This window comes from Gorilla gorilla, chromosome X (genome assembly GCF_029281585.2).
Source record: "Gorilla gorilla gorilla isolate KB3781 chromosome X, NHGRI_mGorGor1-v2.1_pri, whole genome shotgun sequence".
Classification (NCBI taxonomy): Eukaryota; Metazoa; Chordata; class Mammalia; order Primates; family Hominidae; genus Gorilla; species Gorilla gorilla.
This window is the reverse complement of record NC_073247.2, coordinates 83,174,311-83,196,587: the sequence shown is the minus strand read 5'-3', so window position 1 is coordinate 83,196,587 and position 22,277 is coordinate 83,174,311. Positions and strand designations below refer to the sequence as shown.

At 45.1% G+C, this 22,277-nt stretch overlaps 1 protein-coding gene across 7 annotated transcripts in view; it reads right to left on the bottom strand.

The window, feature by feature from the left end:
* The window catches only part of TAF1 (TATA-box binding protein associated factor 1), a 98,343-nt gene extending 79,852 nt beyond the window's left edge, over nucleotides 1-18,491 (bottom strand). For 2 of the 7 annotated variants that reach the window (XM_055376167.2, XM_019019543.2), the window contains exons 1-14: nucleotides 18,017-18,491; nucleotides 16,895-17,009; nucleotides 16,339-16,455; nucleotides 9,998-10,117; nucleotides 8,088-8,329; nucleotides 7,458-7,676; nucleotides 6,825-7,043; nucleotides 6,247-6,454; nucleotides 3,350-3,526; nucleotides 2,612-2,739; nucleotides 2,407-2,514; nucleotides 2,111-2,284; nucleotides 1,140-1,313; nucleotides 219-323 (exon numbers count right to left, since the gene is read on the bottom strand). In XM_055376167.2, the coding sequence (XP_055232142.1) occupies nucleotides 219-323; nucleotides 1,140-1,313; nucleotides 2,111-2,284; nucleotides 2,407-2,514; nucleotides 2,612-2,739; nucleotides 3,350-3,526; nucleotides 6,247-6,454; nucleotides 6,825-7,043; nucleotides 7,458-7,676; nucleotides 8,088-8,329; nucleotides 9,998-10,117; nucleotides 16,339-16,455; nucleotides 16,895-17,009; nucleotides 18,017-18,196 (2,286 nt within the window). In that variant the 5' untranslated portion in view covers nucleotides 18,197-18,491. The remainder of the gene's footprint in view (nucleotides 1-218; nucleotides 324-1,139; nucleotides 1,314-2,110; nucleotides 2,285-2,406; nucleotides 2,515-2,611; nucleotides 2,740-3,349; nucleotides 3,527-6,246; nucleotides 6,455-6,824; nucleotides 7,044-7,457; nucleotides 7,677-8,087; nucleotides 8,330-9,997; nucleotides 10,118-16,338; nucleotides 16,456-16,894; nucleotides 17,010-18,016) is intronic. The other 5 variants (XM_063703062.1, XM_055376165.1, XM_055376163.2 and 2 more) reach the window with 4 other exon arrangements.
* Between the last annotated feature and the right edge of the window lie 3,786 nt (nucleotides 18,492-22,277).

Genomic DNA, 22,277 nt, shown 5'->3' with positions numbered 1-22,277 from the left:
TAAAAACCTATTTTACATTTAGCCTGAGAATAACACAATTCACAGCCAGTTTTAAGAAAAAGATTTCTTTAAAACATTTTTGGATTATACTTATTTTCTTTGTACTTAAAATTAAAGCATCTCAATCAACTAGAATTATAATAGTTCTTTCTGAGCTGACTGGTTCCTCATTTATCAATTTCCTTAGTTAACAGTAAAAACAGGAAAGAATTCCTCACTTGCAGCAATTGGCCAGGATGGAGAGAACCCAGGAAAGGAGATGTATGGCAGTAAACAGTTTCCCCATATTTACAATCTGGTGCTCCAGGATCTTTTCCAGGTTTCTATAAGGAACACAGAAGACCCAGTTATTTAGAATATATCAATAATCCTACACAATATGACCATAGCACTTTACTAATACAGGTTGAGTATCCCTCATCCAAAATGCTTGTGACCAGAAGTGTTTCGGATTTTGGAATAGTTGCATTATACTTACCAGTTGGGCATCCCAAATCTGGAAATCCAAAATGCTCCAATGAGCATTTGAGTATCATCACAGTGCTCAAAAAGTTTAGGATTGGCCGGGCATGGTGGCTCATGCCTGTATCTCAGCACTTTGGAAGGCCAAGACGGGCAGATCACGAGGTTAAGAGATCGAGACCATCCTGGCCAACATGGTGAAACCCTGTCTCTACTAAAAATACAAAAATTAGCTGGGTGTGGTGGCACACGCCTGTAGTCCAGCTACTCAGGAGGCTGAGGCAGAAGAATTGCCCAAACCCAGGAGGTGGAGGTTGCAGTGAGTGGAGATCATGCCACTGCACTCCAGCCTGGCAAAAGAGCAAGATTCAGTCTCAAAAAAAAAAAAAAAAAAAAGTTTTGGATTTTGATTTCGAATTTTGAGATTTGAGATGCTCAACATGTTATAACTACAAAAAAAGGTACCACTCCTTTCTCCCAAGAAATTTATGGTATATGTTCACAGATTACCAGTAGATCTCTAACTACAGCTACGTTAATAACAAAAAATTTGTATGTAAGTTTGCAGTTTGTCTCACTACAGCTATGTTAATAACAAAAAGTTTGTACATAAAAGTTTATGGAAGCATAAGCAGAATTATGTATGGGAAAAAAATTTTTTCTGAGCAGAGACTCACCCGTTTATAATAGTTCTTTATCTTGGTTGCCATGCCAACCTGCATCATTAAGGGTCCATTTTCCTCACTATATTCTGCAAGAATAAGATCACCATCTTTGCCTGTGAGGTCCTGAGGTGTGCGCATAAAAAACATCTCTCCACCACCTGAAGCTTGCCTCTCTTGTTCTCTCATCTGTCCAGAACAAAGAAAATACCATCTAGCTCCTGACAGGACACTACTACACACAATGACGTTGTTCAATCTGAGACAAACACACCAAAAAGATTTTACCTATTTTTCAATTTCATAATCAAAATTTTCAAACATACTGTAAAGTTCAAAGAATAGTACAGTCGGCCCTCCATATCCATGTATGGGTTCTGCATCCGTGATTTCAACCAACCATAGATAGAAAATATTCAGAAAATACAAGTGCATCTGTGCTGAACAGGTACAGACTTTTCTTGTCATTATTCCCTTAACAATAACAGTGTTAACAACTATTCACGTAGCATTCACATTGGAGTAGGTATTATAAGTAATCTAGAGGTGATTTAAACTATAGGAGAGGATGTGCATAGGTTATGTGCAAATATTATGCTATTTTATCAGAAACTGGAACATCTAAAGATTTTGGTATCCAGAGAAGGTCCTAGAACCAATCTCCCAGAGATACCTAAGGACGACTGTACTATGAACACTTATTATCCCACGTCGCTGTTTATATTTCGCCATTTTTTTAAACCTTTATCTTTCTATAGACTTTGCTGGACAGTTTTTGAAAGATGCAGTCATTCTGACACCTCACCTTTAAATATTTTCACATGCATCACCTAACAATAAAGACATTCTCCTAAATAACCAAAATAACATTCTATCACATCTGAGAAAATAACCAATTCCCTAATACAATCTAATACCTGGTACAGTCCCTTAATTTATACCCCAATATCCTTTATAGCTGTTTTCTAACCAGAATTCAATTATACCTTGGCCTTTTTTTTGATGTGCTTTAGCAAAGGTTGGACTGAGTGGGGACCTGGCTGAGAGAGTGCACCAAATGAGTACTTTTTCAGAGGTGGGCGATGGAACTGCCGGAGTTTGATGGGCCCCATGTGGGTGGGAAAGAAGGGCTGCCGTAATTCCACAGCAGGAATTGAATGCTAAAACAGGAAATAGAAGGGTTAAAATTAGCTAATTCCATCCTAAGCAAGATTTTCCCATATCCTCCGTCAGAACAAAGCCATGGGGTTCTCCTCTAACACAGAAAAGACACTATTTGTACCTGGATAATATTCCCTCCAAAGGTGCCTCGAAGACCCTGTTGCTTGGGATAATAATACTCATCATTGGAGAGATTCCATGGATCTTTCACTTCTGGCTGAGACATGTTCTAATGATAGATAATCAAACAAATCTCGGTCAGACTATCCTTCTCTATTACCTTTCTTTGTTCTTCTAAACACCAAGCTCCTTTTTTCTTCACACACCTGCTGTGGTTCCTCCTTGATGACTCCTGTTTTCCCTAAGAGAATTCGACTCTTCTTCAGAGATGATTCCTTCTTACTCTCCTTGGAGGGGGAGTTAGAGGTGGCCTCTTCCTTCTCATCAGGAATTTCTGAGAATAAAACAAAAATCACTTGAGTTGCTCTCCCTGAAGATTCACCTTTCCTACAGACAAGTATCCAGTTTTCTTCTTTAAGGTGATGGATGTTCCAATGAAGGTCTTAACTAGACCTTTCATCCCACCCCAGATAACTTCTAGTCCACGATTTACTAACTGAACTACACCTGTATCTTTTCATCCCATCCCAAATCACTTCTAGTACATGATTCACTAACTGAACTACACGCTTGACATCTCAAAGGTACTACTTTCCGATAGGCCTACATGAGTTTTCCCTAGGGAATACACAAATAATAAAAACTAACAGCCACAACTTTGCTCTCTCAAACTGCTACCTAGAAGTTTCCAGTCCATGATTCACTAACGGAACAAACTATGCTCTTGACATCTCAAGTTGCAACTTTCCAACATTCCTACCTGAGTGTTCCCTAAGCATATACACAAATAATATAAACTAACAGCCAAAACTTCGCTCTCTCAAGCCGCTACCTACAGGTTTCTAGTCCTAATCATCTCCAATCCTTCTGATTTCCTCCTGCCCGTTGACATTAACAGCAAGTTGTCAAAGGAGAAGAAACACTGGCCTCTGCCAGTAATATACCCAAAATGAGGTTCTCATCATTGGGATCAAGTGTCAAAACAGGAGGTTCCAACAGCCGGGGCATGGCCTGAGCATCCCAAATGATATTGTCCTCCCAGCGTCCATATACCAGATCCTCATTGTCAATGGGAAAAATGGAGTACCAAGGTTTGTCATCATCAAGAGTGGCTGCAAAACCTAGTCAAAGTGCAAGGAGGAAATAGTAACAGAGAAAACATTTATGCCCCTTTCAATCAAGATTCTGGCAAAGATAAAAAGAGTTACTCATGTTAGTAGAGTGAGTTAGTGGAGTTACTCTTGTGTCCACTGAAAAGGAACCTACACAGTGTATTTCTCACTTTAAAATAATGTTGCAGGCTCAGCACGGTGGCTCACACCTGTAATCACAGCATTTTGGGAGGCCGAGGCAGGTGGATCACTTCAGGTCAGGAGTTCAAGACCAACCTGACCAACATGGAGAAACCCCATCTTTACAAAAAATACAAAAATTAGCTGGGTGTGGTGGCACATGCCTGTAATCCCAGCTACTCGGGAGGCTGAGGCAGGAGAATCACCTGAGCCCAGGAGGCAGAGATTGCAGTGAGCTGAGATCGTGCCATTGCACTCCAACCTGGGCAACAAGAGTGAAATTCTGTCTCAAAAAATAAATAAATAAAAATAATGTTGCAGTCAAAAATGTCCACTGCAATACTGTTTATAATAGTTGAAATTTAAATAGCCTAAACGTTTAAGAAGGAATTGGTTAAATTATGATAATAAACGATATGGTAAAGTATGCTAACAAAAAAAAATGGTAATAAATTGTATTAACAAATGCAACATGTTATCGGTAAATTATGAAACATTCGTAATAATAATATATAACCCATAAAGTGGGCAGAATGGAAGGGAAAAAACCTATTTCTTAGGTTTTAAAAATCAGACATTTTTGTATCCGGGTGTGGTGGCTCACGCCTGTAATCCCAGCATTTTGGGAGGCCAAGGCAGGCAGATCACTTGAGGTCAGGAGTTCAAGACCAGCCTGGCCAACTTGGTGAAACCCCGTCTCTACTAAAAATACAAAAATTAGCTGGGCACAGCGGTGCACGCCTATAATCCCAGCTACTCGGGAGGCTGAGGCACAAGAATCAGTTCAACCTGGGAGGCAGATGTTGCAGTGAGCCAAGATCGTGCCAACGCATTCCACCCTGGGCGACAGAGACTCTTGTCTCAAAAAAGAAAAAATTTTGTTTTTCCTCCAAAATATAAAAGTAATCCAGCTTTCTATGTTTATATAGTCTGCTTTTTTTCATTTACACTAATAGGATATCATATATGTTGTTTCATATCTTCTTTCTTTCCATTTAAAATGAGTTTCTCAAGCCAGACGTGGTGGCATGCCCCTGAAGTCTTGGCTACTCGGGAGGCTGAGGCAGGAGGATCGCCTGAGCCCAGGAGTCCAGCCTGACCAACAACAGCAAGACTCTACCTCTACAAAAAATAATAATTAAAATAAAATGAACGAGTTTCCCATGTCATTAAACATTTTTATAAAGAACTCTAAATGACACAAAAATATTTATGTGGCTGGGTGGGGTGGCTCTTGCTTGTAATCTCAGCACTTTGGGAGGCCAAGGCAGGAAGATCGCTTGAGTCTAGGAGTTTGAAACCAGTCTGGGCAACAAAGTGAGGCCCTGTCTCAACAATAAAAAATAAAAAATGAAAGAGAGAAAAATATTTAGTAAGTGAAAAGCACAGTATGCAAAACTGTACATACGGAAATGAGCTCAACTACATACACACACAGAACACTGAAAATACACCAAAACTTAACAGTTGATAATCTCCAGATAGATTACCAGTGACTTTAACACTATACTGTATTTTCAAAGTTTTTTACATTAATCATGGCATACCTTAAAAAAAAAACCTATTTAAGGAGAAAAAAAGGAAACTAGAATTCTAAATACAAACGGACTTGGGAACAAAAATATACTATAAAGTACTGTTATAGTTCAGAAACATCTTTAACTTCAGGCCAGGCATGGTGGCTCATGCCTGTAATCCCAGCACTTTGGGAGGCTGAGGCAGGTAGATCACCTGAGGTCGGGAGTTCGAGACCAGCCTGACCAACATGGAGAAACCCCATCGCTACTAAAAATACAAAATTAGCTGGGCGTGGTGGCGCATGCCTGTAATCCCAGCTACTCGGGAGGCTGAGGCAGGAGAATCGCCTGAGCCCAGGAGGGAGAGATTGCAGTGAGCTGAGATTGCGCCACTACACTCCGGCCCAGGCAACAGAGCAAGCAAGACTCTGTCTCAAAAAAAAAAAAAAAAAAAAAAAAGATCTTTATCATATGTTTTTAAGAAACCTGAGTCTGGCCTAGCTTCTTAACAGGGCAAAAAATTACATGGACTATCTCCCTCCAGGTTGAGCATAAAAATAAAATAAAAATTACAGGGACTAGAATTAGGCCTCAGATCCTAAAAATTTCACTATCTCTTGGCAGCTCAGAACATCACAGCCAGCCGGGCGTGGTGGCTCACACCTGTAATCCCAGCACTTTGGGAGGCCGAGGTGGGTGATCACCTGAGGTCGGGAGTTCGAGACCAGCCTGACCAACATGGAGAAACCCCGTCTCTACTAAAAATACAAAAATTAGTCGGGCATCGTGGTGCACGCCTGTAATCCCAGCCACTCCGGAGGCTGAGGCAGAAGAACCGCTTGAACTGGGGAGGCGGAGGTTGCAGTGAGCCGAGACTGCACCACTGCACTCCATCCTGGGCAACAAGAGCGAAACTCTGTCTCACCAAAAAAAAAAAAACAAAAAAAAAAAACAAAAATCACAGCTGAGCCCACTTATGGTGACTAAGATTAAGGGCAGTATCTGCTAGACACAGCTGGCACAGAAGCACACCTTGCTGAACATTGTAAGCCATCGCATTCCTAGTCATGCTAGAAGGAAGCCAGCCTGCCAGGCTTGCACGCTGAGGTTTTGTCCCTTTGTGTTTGACATCCTCCCCATCCCAGATGATATCATCCTCCCAATGCAGCTGTGTCACCATCAGGAAGTTTTCATCAGCCAGAAGATCAGTGCCATTGTTTTCCTCAAGTTTCCTAAATTCCTGTGTAAGTAGGGAAGAAAAAACACATCCTTGATTGGTCACTGGTCAAGGTTTCCACTCCAAATTCCACATTAGAGATACATCAGACACATTGTAAGTGGTCCTTTACTTGAAACAACCACCTGATAACGGAGGAATATTTGCCTCTTCCCACTCCTAGTCTGGCACAGCACTCATTTCACAAACAGAATCCTTAGAATAGGACCTAGCTACCAGGGTGATACACCATACCAAATAAAAGGCTGAGACACCTCAATCTCCCACCAAAGAAACCCTACCACCCAGTATCTCCCCAATTAAAAAGTAAAGTTAGTAAAAGTAATAGGACCTGAGTACATTGATTCCTTTCTTACATACCAGTGTTGCTCACCTCTATCATTCTAGATTTTATCACAGGTTCATGTTCTGTCTTTCTCAGTTTGAAGCCATAGTCAAACCCACTGCCATCTTCAGGGACACCCAGCATATCATACCACAGTCGGGCAGGCCCATAACGCCACTCAGCCACTCTTGGTTTGGTATCTGTCACTTTATCTATATCTCCAGTTGATTGGGAAAATTTGGACTCCACAGGAGCCATCATCGTGATCTGTAACAGAAGAAAGAAGTAGAGCAGGGAGAATTTCCTGATCCCAGATGTCCTAAGGCTATAGAGAGTTAACAGTCAGGAGGGGAACTTAGAGAAACTGAGGATGATTTACCTGGAGTTAGAATGTAAACAATGGAGATGTATCATAGCACATTCCGCCTATCAATCAAACCTTCTTATTCAGCAGCATATCACCATCTACCCCTCTCATCCCCGCCTACCCCACCAAACATTTTTCTTTTACAATAGGGAAGGGGCAGCCACTGAGATTGAACCCATGATTACTCATTGAAAATTAGCACAGAATTCTATCTGCTATGGTGTTATTTACAATTCAGACATAAATTAGGGAGAACTCATTGAATTCATTTGTTCCTCTCATAAGCCTTAATCTCAGGTCTCTATTTTGCCTACTTCATCATCAGAGAGACACTGCTCTGGAGGTGGTGGTGGAGCGTAGTCGTAGTTCCACAAAGACTTCTGGCTGACTTCTGATTCTACTGAGCACTCCACCTCCTGGATCTGCTCTTCCTGTATCAGCTCACGGTGCTTCTTCTTCCTCTTTCTCCGAGCACTCCGCCAAACAGATGGGACATTCTTCCCTGGTCCAAAAAGACGTAGAAAGCGTAACACCTAGAACACAGAATACATTACTATGACACAGACTCAAAGTCAGATGGGAAAACAGCAGCATCTGGGCCTGAAAACTCCCTTGAGAGATCTCTTCAAATGTGGGGGAGAAACAAAGGAGTGTCGCATTCAGACTTGTAACGTCTAAGAAAGTAAAGAAGCGTTCCTTAATAATTTGGGCTAGTTCTTTTAAGATAACAGAGAAATTTCCAATGAGAACAGCATAAATCACATTTACTATCAATACATACAACTTTAAAAAAAAGACCTAATACAGTGTGAAGAGCTCTTATGTAGCCAATAATATGTCACTGAGTAAGGAAACCCCATTCCATACTCAGCATCTTAACAACAAAACTCATTATTTGGAAGAGGTCAGTGGTTTGCAATCTGAGCATTCTCCACAGAATGTACCTTTCCAGGTCGAAATTCTGGAAAAAGTTCTGTGACACTTGGCAACAGCTTGGTGGCATCATGCTGCATAATCCCAGCCAATGGAAGGGTCAGCTTTCCATCCTCAGATTCTGCCTGTGTTGCTTCCTGAGGTCCCATCTCAGATTCTGAGTCAGAGGAACTACTGAAGTCCACTTTCTCTGAGGCCAAAGAGGAAGGGGCAATGATGGAGGGTAAAATGATGCCTTCTCCATTTTCAGACACTGCAACAAGGAAGAGAAACCCCTTTGGCATGTAACTGTGAACATATTTCCTCGAATTCCGCAAACACCCACTTTAGGCTATACACATGGCTCAATGCCAGGAGATACAGGCCCAAGCACCCAAATCATAATACTAGTATGCAACCCAGAAAACTCATTCTAACTCGTTATCTCCCATCATCCCCCAACTCACCACGTACCTGGTACCCTAGGGTTGTGATGAGAAAACAAACACTATTACTACGTTTACTACTTTCCGATTTTTTGTTGTTGTTTTTTTTTTTTTGAGACAAGAGTCTTGCTCTGTCGCACAGGCTGGAGTGCAGTGGTGAGATCTCAGCTCACTGAAACCTCTATCTCTCGGGTTCAAGTGATTCTCCTGCCTCAGCCTCCTGAGTAGCTGAGATTACAGTCATGCACCACCACAGCTGGCTAAATTTTTGCATTTTTAGTAGAGATGGGGTTTCACCATCTTGGCCAGTCTGGTCTTGAACTCCTGACCTCAAATCATCTGCCTCCACCTCCCAAAGTGCTCGGATTACAGGTGTGAGCCACCACACCTGGCCCTACTTTCTGTTAAGTAACCAATATTGTAACCAATGTTGTGACCAATAGCAAAACTATGTAATACTTTATACCACTCAGGTAGTCCTAGTTCAGAGACTCATGAGCTGGAGAATTTTTTTAAGCCCACGGGACAACATTAAGGTTCTTTGGCATAAATAAGATCTATAAAACAAAGTTAACAGCTGACATTTAGCAGACTGTTAAAAGAAATGGCTTAAAACTCCAACAGGAAGAATTTAGGTTAATACAAGCCTCAAAATACAGGAGGTCAAAAACACTGCTCTTCCCCAGTTTTCAAGCCTAGGACAGTTACTGTTATAGGAATAGGTAAGATAAACACTGAAGACTCTACCAGCCTTTGAAATCTCTGAATATCTGGTAGTTGACACTATCTGATTTATCAACATTCCAGGGCACCTTCCTAATTTAACCACTTCATTTAAAATAAAGCCATCTAAACAAGTAGTTTCCAAATACCAGTATACAGATCAGTTGTATCATAAATTACTTAAGAAACTCTTTAAGATTCCCGGGTTCGGCAGGGAGCAGTGGCTCACACCTGTAATCCCAGCACTTTGGAAGACCAAGGTGAGCGGATCATTTAAGGTCAGGAGTTCTAGCCCCTACTCTGGAGGCTGAGGCACGAGAATCACTTGAACCTGGGAGGCGGAGGTTGCAGTGAGCCAAGATCGTGCTACTGCACTCCAACCTGCACAACACAGCAAGACTCTTTCTCAAAAAAATTGTGATTAATTTAATTAAATTCCTGGACTCTACCCAAGATCTTCTGAATCAGGCTCAAGGGGTGAAAGTCAGGTATTTGTTTTTTTTTTTAAAGACTCTAAGTGATTCTGATCAGTAGCCAGATTTGAGAACCACTGACTAAACTACTATTTCTTGAGCACATGTTAAAATACTGTTGCCAAATGTTTTAAAAGTAAAACTTCCCTTTAATACTAAAATTTGCGATTGTATGAATTATTTCTAGAAGTTTTGTCCTTTCATATAAGCTTAAGTTTGTCCCTTATGTGTGTGTGCCACAAGCCTGGACTTATGAATGAAAACTTGCTCCTAAGACAAAAGTAGACAATCTCTACTTACCACCGGTAATAGCATCCTGGTCCTTATCCTTCTTCATTGGTCCCGGGGGTGGAGGTGGAGGAGGCATCAACTTGCAATCAATGTCTTCACAATCAGCATCATAGTCATCTTCATCATAATCTAATAAAACCAAGAACGTGATCTCCTCAATATCCAAAATATTATACAACCGCCTTAAGCTTCCTTGCCACTCAATTTTTTTTTTTTTTTTTTTTTTGAGACAGAGTCTCGCTCTGTCGCCCAGGCTGGAGTGCAGCGGCGCAATCTCAGCTGACTGCAACCTCCGCCTCCCGAGTTCTCCTGCCTCAGCCTCCTGAGTAGCTGGGATTACAGGCATGTGCCACCACGCCCAGCTAATTTTTGTATTTTTAGTAGAGACGGGGTTTCTCCATGTCGGTCGGGCTGGTCTCGAACTCCTGACCTCGTGATCCACCTGCCTCAGCCTCCCAAAGTGCTGGGATTACAGGGCCACTCAATAATTTAAAGCACCACATGAAGCACTATGCATATCCCTTAAGAACACACAAGTGAAAAAAGCAAGGTGAGGGCCAGGCATGATGGCTCACGCCTGTAATCCCAGCACTTTGGGAGGCCAAGATGGGCAGATCACTTGAGCCCAGAATTTCAAGACCAGCCTAAACAACATGGAGAAACCCCACCTCTACAAAAAATACAAAAATTAGCTAGGCGTGGTGGCACACGCCTGTAATACCAACTACTCAGGAGGCTGAGGTCGGGAGACAGTTTGAGCCCGGGAGGTCAAGGCTTTGATGAGCAGTAATCGTGTGACAGAGCAAGACCATGCCTCAAAATATTTTACATATCTATCTGAAACGTAGCTTTAGCCTTCAGAAAGAGATGACATCACGGTGCAAGTCAATTGCTATAACATGTATAATATCTCACACAAGATATGATGGCTGGGCATGGTGGCTCACGCCAGCACTCTGGGAGGCTGAGGCGGGCAGATCACCTGAGGTCAGGAGTTCAGAGACCAGCCTGGCCAACATGACAAAACCCCATCTCTGTCAAAAATACAAAAACTAGCCAGGAGTGGTGGCATGTGCCTGTAATCCCAGCTACTTGGGAGGCTGAGGCACAAGAAGCACTTGAACCGGGAGGTGAAGATTGCAGTAAGCCGAGATTGCGCCACTGCACTCCAGCCTGGGCGACACAGTGAAACTGTCTCAAAAAAAAAAAAAAGAAAGAAAGAAAAGAAAAAATCATACAACATATGAAAGCGTTTCCAAGAGCTGCTTGAAACCTTTGCTCCTTTCCTGACCATATCTTTTTTAGAATTTTCATACTGGGCCAGGCACAGTGGCTCGCACCTGTAATCCCAGCACTTTGGGAATCTTCTCCCTCTGTCAGTTTCCCATAAGACTGGTCTTTCATCTCTCAAACGAGAGATGACACACTTTTTCTATTTGTCATCTGCATTTTATTACTCTTTTCACTGCCCCTTAACCATTGGCATCACTCAAGAATTCGTCCTAAAGACTCTGCTTTTATTCCCCTATACGTTCCCTATTCCCTTTCTCAAGAATCACCTTCACCTAGATTAAACCCAAATCTACATATGCGGCCCTAATTTACCTCCTCTACAACTCCACAACTCTTCTGCTTCCTAAGGAAACTTTCTACTCAGATATTTAACAGCTGTACCTTATAAAACACTGAAATATCCTTTATCTCTTTTAAATTCCCTATCAACATCACATCCATATGCATTTTCCCAGCTTATGGCTTTAGTCCACTGTCTCCTTCATCAATCTCGTAACCCCCAATATACATTTATCCAATTGATCATTACAAATAGTAAGTATAGGGCCAGTGAGGTGGCTCACACCTGTAATCCCAGCACTTTGGGAGGCTGAGGCGAGCGGATTGCCTGAGCTCAGGAGTTCAAGACCAGCCTAGGCAACATGGTGCAACCCAGTCTCCACTAAAATTCAAAAAATTAGCTGGGAGAGGTGGCACGGGCCTGTAGTCCCAGCTACTCAGGAGGCTGAGGCAGGAGAAATGCTTGAACCGGGGAGGCAGAGGTTACAGTGAACCGAGATTGCGCCACTGCACTCCAGCCTGGGCAACACAGTAAGATTCTGTCTCAAAAAAAAAAAAAAAAGTGGCCAGGCGCAGAGGCTCACGCCTGTAATCCCAGCACTTTGGGAGGCTGAGGCGGGTGGATCACGAGGTCAGGAGATCGAGACCACCCTGGCTAACACTGTGAAACCCCGTCTCTACTAAAAATACAAAAAACTAGCCTGGCCTGGTGGTGGGTGCCTGTAGTCCCAGCTACTCCGGAGACTGAGGCCGGATAATGGCGTGAACCTGGGAGGCGGAGCTTGCAGTGAGCTGAGACCGCGCCACTGCACTCCAGCCTGGGTGACAGAGCGAGACTCTGTCTCAAACAAACAAACAAAAAAAAGTAAGTATAGCAACTTCCTATTACTAAACTTCCATTATGTGCCAGGCATTTCTAGCTGTTTTATGTATAATCCTCCCAATAACACTTCAAAACAGGAATTATCCTGAGATACGGAAGAGACTGAATTTTAAGTGACAAAATCAGAATGCAAGCCTGGTTTAACAACAAAGCCTACACTCTTTCCAACACAATTCCTCACTCACCAAGCCCTGTATTTTTTTTTTTTTTTGAGACAGGGGTCTTGCTCTGTTGCCCAGGCTAGAGCACAGAAGCTCAATAATAGCTCACTGCAACCTCCAACTCCTGGGCTCAAGTTATCTTCCCGCCACAGCCTCCTGAGTAGCTGGGACTATAGGCAACCAAGTCCTACGATACTTTATCAGTATCTTCTAAGTTTGACCCTAGCTATCTTTTTTTTTTTTTTTTTTTTGAGGCAGAGTTTCGCTCTTGTCACCCAGGCTGGAGTGCCATGGCATGATCTCAGCTCACTGCAACCTCTGCCTCCCGGGTTCAAGCGATTCTCCTGCCTCAGCTTCCCGAGTAGCTGGGACTACAGATGTGTGCCAACACACCCAGCTAATTTCTGCATTTTTAGTACAGACAGCATTTCACCATGTTGGTCAGGCTGGACTCGAACTCCTGACCTCAAGTTATCCGTCCACCTCAGCCTCCCGAAGTGCTGGGATTACAGGCGTGAGCCACCACGCCCAGCCTGACCCTAGGTATCATTTTCTACAACTGTCACCCTACTTCGGACCTTAATAACTTTACATCTCTAGCCTGCAAGAACAGCCTGCAAGTTGGTGTGACATTCACTCTTTTACTAATCAAAACCCCAGAGCGACAAGTATCACTCTTCTGAAGTCTCAGAAAGGGAAGCCTCTAAGACAGTAAACTAGCAAAGAAGAAAAAAAGGAAAGCCAACTAATATTTACAGAGCATTTACCATAATATTATACTATGTGCTTTTACATCATGTGATAATGAACTTCAGTTCTCACAAAAGTATGAATATTATCACCTTTACTACAGACAAGAAAACTGGGGGATTATTACAAATGAGAAATCCAAGCCTCAGAGGTTCAGCAACCTGCTCGGGGTCACACTAAATATGGAGTTGGAATGTGAATCTATGACACTCTAAGCCTAGGACACTGACTCCAAAGTCCTTTTCTTTTCATTATACCATCCTGCCTCTCACTCAACAGTCTATGTTGGTTTGCAATTCCTTATGTCATCAAATCCCAAGTAATGCATACATAAAGGTACTGTGAAATTGCTCTATCCTTGGTTCTTGCTATTTGGCAGCATGTTTTCTACTCCTTTCAAGAAAACCTACTGGCTAATTCCCCCTCCACACACATTACTTGCTTATTTCTAAATATCTCCAAACCTTTAGACAAGCCGTGTTTCCAAACCAAAATCCCCTGCTGCTCCTTCTCCACCAAACCTTGCCTCACTTTCAAAATTTTACTCAAAATTCACCTCCATGAAAGCTTTATTAGCAATCTACACCCACTTCCAATTATTCCAAAGAAGCACCCTTGTAAACCAAGCCATGCAAAGGAGCCAATGCCAAGGAAGGAAAAAACTAAGGGTATAGGTGAAGGCACCCCTAGAGGACAAGAGAACTTAGAAATGAGCATCCCAGAGTACTGAGATTCTATCAAATGTAGCATCCTCCTTTTATAGGAAGTTAGCTCATAAAACTCACCTAGGGAAACTCCCAGCCTTTTCCTTCCATCCCTAGTCAAGACAACAAACACAAACCTGGAAATTATAACTTCTACTGAAAATAACTGCCACCATCTCCCCCCAGTCAGGGTGCTCAAAAATGACAGCTATTGACTTACCTATTCTTGCAGCCCATCAAAACTAAATGTAACACTCTATATACAGAAACATGATCTCATGGGTGGTTTGTCTTACTATGAATAATTGTTCTGCATTTGTTCACGTCATCTTCCCCACAAGATAACAATATCCTTAAAGGCAGGGCTTATATCTTCTATTTTTCGTGGGTTACTTTTTGTATATGCAACACAGTTAATTCTTTTCATATAAGTAGCACTCAAATCCATAAGCTGTCCCGAAAAAACTAAGTTCAAGTATTTACCAAGGTTTTATCTACATTTATCAGCAGCCTGAAATCTAGTTCGAAGAGGTGGACAATGAATAAATAACGAGCAACTTCACATAAAAGTTTCAAGCAGGCCGGGCGGGGTGGCTCACACCCGTAATCCCAACACTTTGGGAGGCAAAGGTGGGTGGATTACCTGAGGTCAGGAGTTCGAGACCAGCCTGGCCAAGATGGCGAAACCTCACCTCTACTAAACATACAAAAAAAATTAGCCGGGAGTGGTGGCACACGCCTGTAGTCCCAGCTACTGGGGAGGCTGAGGTGGAAGAATCACTTGAACCCGGTAGGTGGAAGTTGCAGTGAGCTGAGATCGCACCACTGCACTCCAGCCTTGGTGACAGAGAGAGACTCTGTCAGGTGGGGTGGGGTGGGGGAGTCTCAAGCAGTGAGAGGTAGAACAGGGCAGTGCCAAAAATGAACTATGGACCAATACCTCTAGATTCCAGACCACTAAATTGAACTTCTCAAGATCAGAAAATGGACTTCATTATCTTTTGAGACAGCATTTAGCTCTTGCCGCCCAGGCTGGAATGCAGCAGCATCATTTCGGCTCACTGCAACCTGCCCCTCCTGGGTTCAAGCCATTCTCACGCCTCAGCCTCCTGAGTAGCTGCGACTACAGGCGCACGACACCATGTCCAGCTAATTTTTTTATTTTTAGTAGAGACGGGGTTTCTCCATGTTGCCTAGGCTGGTCTCGAACTCCTGGCCTCACGTGATCTGCCCACCTGGGCCCCCCAAAGTGCTGGGTTTACAGGCCTGAGCCACCACACCCAGCGGACTTCACTATCTTTGAAACACACTGCCTAGGCCAGGCACGGTGGCTCATGCCTGTAATCCCAGCACTTTGGGAGGCCGAGGCCGGTGGATCACAAGGTCAGGATATCGAGACCATCCTGGCTAACACGGTGAAACCCTGTCTCTACTAAAAATACAAAAAAACAGCCGGGCTTGGTGGCGGGCCCCTGTAGTCCCAGCTACTTGGGAGGCTCAGGCAGGAGAATTGCTTCAAACCAGGAGGTGGAGATTGCAGTGAGCCGAGATCGTGTCACCGCACTCCAACCTGGGCAAGAAAGTGAGACACTCCGTCTCGGAAAAAAAAAAAGTTGTTTTTTATTGGGTTGTTTTTTTGTTTTTTGAGACGGAGTGTCTCACTCTTGCTGCCCAGGCTGGAGTGCAGTGGCACGATCTCAGCTCACTGCAACCTCCACCTGCCGGTTTGAAGCAATTCTCCTGCCTCAGCCTCCCGAGTACCTGGGATTACAGTCATGCGCCACCACGCCTGGCTAATTTTTTATTTTTAGTAAACGGGATTTCTCCATATTAGTCAGGCTGTCTCAAGCTCCCGACCTCAGGTAATCTGGTGAGCCACCACGTCCTGCCTTAGTTCATTGTTTATGTATGACGTTGTATCCTTCTTGAACTATCCATTCCTTAAGGGCAAAAACTGAATTTGTTTCATAGTTTCCAACTTTGAAGTGTATCTCACAAACCCTGTAGGTATTCAAATACCAGGTGACAAGAAAGCTACTTGTCATTAAGAATTCATGACTGAACAGTGTGAGGAATAACCACATGAATTAAGACTGGCCAGAACACAAAAAAAGATAGCAGCTACTTGGAACTGACCTGACAAAGGGAGTGGAGGAGCCAAAGCAAAGGCATAGAGAGCAGAAACAATGGCAGACAGCGGGTATGGAAACCAGAGCCCAAACTGGACTATACAGCAGGATAATGCACTGGAATGTTCAAGCCAATACACCAAAGAATCACCTGAGTGGCAAAGGGGCTGCAAGCTCCCCATCGTCTGCTGGTATCTTCGGCTTTCATCTTCTGCCACCTCGTTGATGTCTGAATAGTCCACAGCATCTTCTGTACTCCTAACCCACCCTATGAAAAAGCAGGGAGAATCGCAACAACAGTAAGCGACCCTCACTCCCTCAGATAATTCCCATTTAAAAGTACATGTACAGGCTAGATGCCGTGGCTCACGCCTGTAATTCCAGCACTTTGAGAGGCCAAGGCAGACGGATCACCTCAGGTCAGGAGTTCAAGACCAGTCTGACCAATATGATGAAACCCTGTCTCTACTAAAAATACAAAAATTAGGCGGGCGTGGTGGTGCGTGCCTGTAGTCCCAGCTACTCAGGAGGCTGAGACAGGAGAAATGCTTGAACCCGGGTGGCGGAGGTTGCAGTCAGCCCAGATCGCCCCACTGCACTCCAACCTCGGAGACAGAGCGAAACTCCGTCTTACACACACAAAAAAGTACATACATAGTAGGTGGCTAGCCTCCTCCCCCGCCTACTCCCCACAACCCAGACTTCACCTTCATCATTTACCAAGGCACCGTCAGTCCCGGTCAATTCTTCATTTGCCGTCAGTTCAGTGATCAGGCTGCCCAGCCCCAAAGCCCCCAAGCCTGCCAAGTGCTTCTTACATTCCTGAAAAAGGGACAGCACGAGTCGAAGATAACAACTAAACCTACGACTCCCACACCACAGGACTTATTTCCCTGGTCCACGACAAAGTCACAAATCCACATGAAAAATGACTGTGCAGTGTGCCAAAACAAGCAACACGTTCAAGAACTGTAATATACATCTACCAAACTCCGCATCGATCAGATCTTTATTAAAGCACCACAGCCAACTGCATCGCCCACGCTTTAAAGTATAATACTACAAAAGAAGACGAATCAAATAACTACTGCCAAGACTGAATGAATGGAACGGTCGTTCTCGGAACGAGGGCCGAGGCAGGGGGATCAGTGGGATTGGAGGCGTCAAGGCGGGGCTCGTTCGGTCCCTGTTTCGCATGCGCCTGCGGCACAAGAAGGGCCACAGCGGCCGACAGCTTCACTCCTCAAGAAAACGGGCCTAAATGAAGGCAGGGTAGTTTCACTAGGGCGCAGGACACTATTTCACGGAAGTCAGTGAAGACGCTGGGAGAACCACCTAAAAGGCGCACTGGGACCAGGAGGCCCGCCCGGGTGCTAGGAACACCCCATTGTCCTAAGCCTGAGGCCGGAACCAAACGAGCGGGGGGCAGGTCCTGTCCAGTCCTCTGGCTCTATAGAGCCATCTCAGGGCAGCGATGTCAGAGGGGCAGGCAGTGTCAAGAATCTCCAAGCAGGTTATGGGTGGGAAGCCATCTCAGTAGGCGAAACCAGCATGTGTCCTACTGTCTGGTCGGCAGAGCGCTAGCTCCAAAGCCACTATTCCCTGCGCCCCTGGCCTCGGGCTCGCCTCGCGCTCTCTTCTGCCCACTCTCCCCCAGAACGATCACTCCCACGCCACGTTGCTCCCGCACCCATGAGGACGGAATCCTCCTCCCCGGCGTTAGCTGCGCCCTGTTCTCGCTGCCTGAGCACCCTCTCCTTTCCTCCCCGCACCTCCTTCCTCTGCTTAGCCGCACCCCCCCAGCCCTACCCCCACGCCCACCCCCTCACATCATCCAAGACGCTTTCCCCCTCCAGCTGCCCGGCTCCATTGATGTTGCCGAAAAGGAAACCCGCTAAAGAAAATGGGCCGCCTCCAGCGGAATCTTCGTCGCTGTCCGTGTCTGACATGATGGCGGTAGCAGTGATAGTAGCTGCTGTCCGCAGCAGCAAATCGCAGTCGGGTCCCATAGACCGGAAATAAAACAACAGTCGCCCAGAAGTGACTTACTGAGCTCCCTTACCCTACCAGCCTCTACCGGAAGCTCAATACAGAGGGGGAGGGGAGGGGGAAGAGGGGGGGGAAAAACCCGGAAAGACCGGCTATCCTAAGAGAAAGAAGTAACTACTTTACTAACGGCTTTTGATTCGACGCTACGGGATCAGGAGGATGGATATGTGGAAAGCGGTTGGTCAAAGAAAATATTCAGTCCCGCCCGCTCCCACTGCTCCGCGCGCGAGCTTTCTCACGGCACCGAATTAGAGCAGTGGCTCTTCCTCCAATCAGAAGGAGCTGCTTGGGTCACGTGGCTTACGCTCAGGCAACCTCGGGTTCCTGTACCACAATACCCGGAAGTAAGGGTAAGAGCCGGTCATTGTGCTGCGTGCGATTTCACCGCTCCGTCCCAAGGAGAGACTTGACGTAAATTATACAGGCATTCCCCAGCTATGCAGGTTACTTGTTTTGAGTTGACATTTTTCCCTAGAAATTGATTTTTTGACCGGACGCGGTGGCTTACGCCTGTAATTCCAGCACTTTGAGAGGCCGAGGTGGGAGGATCGCTTGAGCCCACGAGTATGAGGCCAGCCTGGACAAGAAAGCGAGACTCCATCCGTACACAAAATCAAAAAAATTAGCCAGATGTGGTGGCCAGTGCCTGTAGTCCCAGCTGTTGGGGGGGTCTGAGGTGGGAGCCAGGAGTTGGAGTCTGCAGTGACCTGTGATCGGGCCACTGCACTCCACCCCGCCTCAAAAAAAATACTTGTTTCCCCAACGTTTTATTTTGGAAAATGTGAAAGTTTAGTAAAATGAACAGCTGACCCCTCACCTAGACTCACAATGGTTAACATTTTGCTAGGATTTTTGTTTTTCTAAACCATTTATGGGCATCTTGTTCTTCACTCCTAAAAATAAGCATCTTAACTATGGAACCAAAGTACCTTTATCACAACTTTAGGAAGTAAGTCAATATTATTTAAGGAAGAGTCCGCACTTAAATTTCCCCAGTTGTCCTAGTTGGAACATTTTACGGGGTTTCGTCATGTTGCACAGGCTGGTCTCAGACTTCTGGGCTCAAGCAATCTGCCCGTTTCAGCCTCCCAAAGTGCTGGGATTAACAGCCATGAGCCACCACCCCGGCTTTCACCTTGCTTTTTTCACATATTATGATAATATAGACTGAAATAATTTCTTTACCACATCATAGCACTCTTCCTCATTCTCCCTTTTTTCCAATACTAGGATCCATTCACGTTTCATGCATTGTATTTGGTCATCTTCCTTTAGTCCAGAATCCACCTGCCTTCTTGTTTGTTTTTCATGACACTAAATATTTGGAAGAATCCAGGCAAGTTGTCTTGAAAACATTCCATGATCCGAATTTCTCTTGTTTCCTCTTTTTTTTTTTTTTTTTTGAGACGTAGTCTCGCTCTGTTGCCCAGGGTGGAGTGCAGTGGTGCTATCTCGGCTCATTGCAAGCTCCACCTCCTGGGTTCACACCATTCTCCTGCTTCAGCCTCCCAAGTATCTGGGATTACAGGCGCCCGCCACCAAGCCTGGCTAATTTTTGTATTTTTGGTGGAGACGGGGTTTCACTGTGTTAGCCAGGATGGTCTTGATTTCCTGACCTCGTGATCCGCCCACCTCGGCCTCCCAAAATGCTGGGATTACAGGCGTGAGCCACCACACGCCCGGCCCTTTTTTTTTTTTTTTTTTTTTTTGAGACGGAGTCTGTTGCTCTGTCTCCCAGGATAAAGTGCTGTGGTGCGATCTCGGCGCCACCACCCCCGGCTAATTTTTGTATGATTAGTAGAGACAGGGTTTCACCATATTGGCCACACTGATCTCGAACTCCTGACCTCGTGATCCGCCCGCCTCAAGTGCTGGAAATTACAGGAGTGAGCCTCCGCGCCCGGCCCAGGTTAAATATTTTATCAGCTATCAGAAGGTACACTGTCAAATACAGTGTTGTCCTAGTATTGGTGATGCTAAATTTCATCACCTTGATAAAGTAGTCACCACCAGATTGCTCCATCACAAAGGTACAACCCTGTGTAATTACTAAGTAATCCACAGATACTTAGAGATTGTGTGAATATTCTTTTTTTTTTTCGGTCTTTTGGTACTGAGCCCATCCTTCTGCAGAATAAATTCTGAATATTCTTTTCCCCATTGACCTTGCACCCAGTGTGGTTTTAGCATTCATTGATGTCCCTTGCCTAAATCAGTTATATTGGGAGAATGCGAAAGGATGATCTTTCTTTCTTTCTTTTTCTTATTTTTTTTTTTGAGAAAGTCTCACTCTGTTGCCCAGGGTGGAGTGCAGTGCCGACCTCCTTCTCCCGGGTTCAAGCGATTCTCCAGTCTCAGCCTCTTGAGTAGCTGGGACTATAGGAGCATACCACCACACCCGAATTTTTGTATTTTTAGTAGACACGGGGTTTCACCATGTTAACCAGGCTGGTCTCAAACTCCTGACCTCAGGTGATCCACCCGCCTTGGCCTCCCAAAGTGCTGGGATTACAGGCATGAGCCACCGCGCCCAGCCTGGAATGCTTTTTAATGTAGTTTATGATAGTTATGTAGCAGCGCGCACAGTGGCTCACGGCTGTAATCCCAGCACTTTGGGAGGCCGAGGCGGACAGATCACCTGAGGTCAGGAGTTTGAGACCAAGCTGGCCAACACGGTGAAACCGTATCTTTACTAAAAATACAAAAAAATTAGCCGACACGGTGGCGCACATCTGTAGCCCCAGCTACTTGGGAGCCTGAGGCTGGAGAATTGCTTGAACCCGGGAGGTGGAGGTTGCAGTGAGCCGAGATCACGCTACTGTACTCCAGCCTGGGCAACAGAGCGAGACTCTGTCTCAAAAAAAAAAAAAAGTTATTTAGTACGATATATTGTCTCTTGGATGCTTGTGCTTGAGGAAAAGCAGACTGAATAAAGGTAGAGGCTTGTAGGATGTGGAAGGAGACTTCAGGTCCCATAAATATAAAAGATAACTTTTTTTTTTTTTTTTTTTGTAGAGACAGGGTCTCACTATTGTAGCCCAGGGTGGTCTTGAACTCCTGAGCCCAAGCAATCCTCCCGCCTTGGCCTCCCAAAGTGTTGGGATTACAGGTATGAGCCACCACACCTAACCTAAAGATACCATTCTTTTTTTTTTTTTTTGAGATGGAGTCTCGCTCTGTTGCCCAGGCTGGAGTGCAGTGGCGTGATCTCGGTTCACTGCAACCTCCGACCTCCGGGCTCATGCCATTCTCCTGCCTCAGCCTCCCGAGTCGCTGGGACTACAGGCGCCCACCACCGCATCCGGCTAATTTTTGTATTTTTAGTAGAGACGGGGTTTCACCGTGTTAGCCAGGATGGTCTCGATCTTCTGACCTCGTGATCTGCCCGCCTCGGCCTCCCAAAGTGCTGGGATTACAGGCGTGAGCCACCGCGCCCGGCCGAAAGATACCATTCTTGATTCAAAACATGGTTTCATATATTCACATTGTTCGGTCCAAACAGTAAAATAAAAAGTTTTTTTTTTTTTTTTTGAGACGGAGTCTCGCTCTGTCACCCAGGCTGGAGTGCAGTGGCGCGATCTCGGCTCACTGCAAGCTCCGCCTCCCGGGTTCACGCCATTCTCCTGCCTCAGCCTCCCACGTAGCTGGGACTACAGGCGCCCGCCACCACGCCCGGCTAATTTTTTTGTATTTTTTAGTAGAGACGGGGTTTCACTGTGTTAGCCAGGATGGTCTCGATCTCCTGACCTCGTGATCCGCCCGCCTCGGCCTCCCAAAGTGCTGGGATTACAGGCGTGAGCCACCGCGCCCGGCCAAAAGTTTTTAAAAAATAAAAATAGGCTGGGCACGGTGGCTCACTCCTGTAATCCCAGCACTTTGGGAGGTCCAGGCGGGCAGATCACCTGAAGTCAGGAGTTTGAGACCGGCCTAGCCAACATGGTGAAACCCCGTCTCTACTGAAAATACAAAAATTAGCCGGATGCGGTGGTGGGCGCCTGTAATCCCAGCGACTCGGGAGGCTGAGGCAAGAGAATCGCTTGA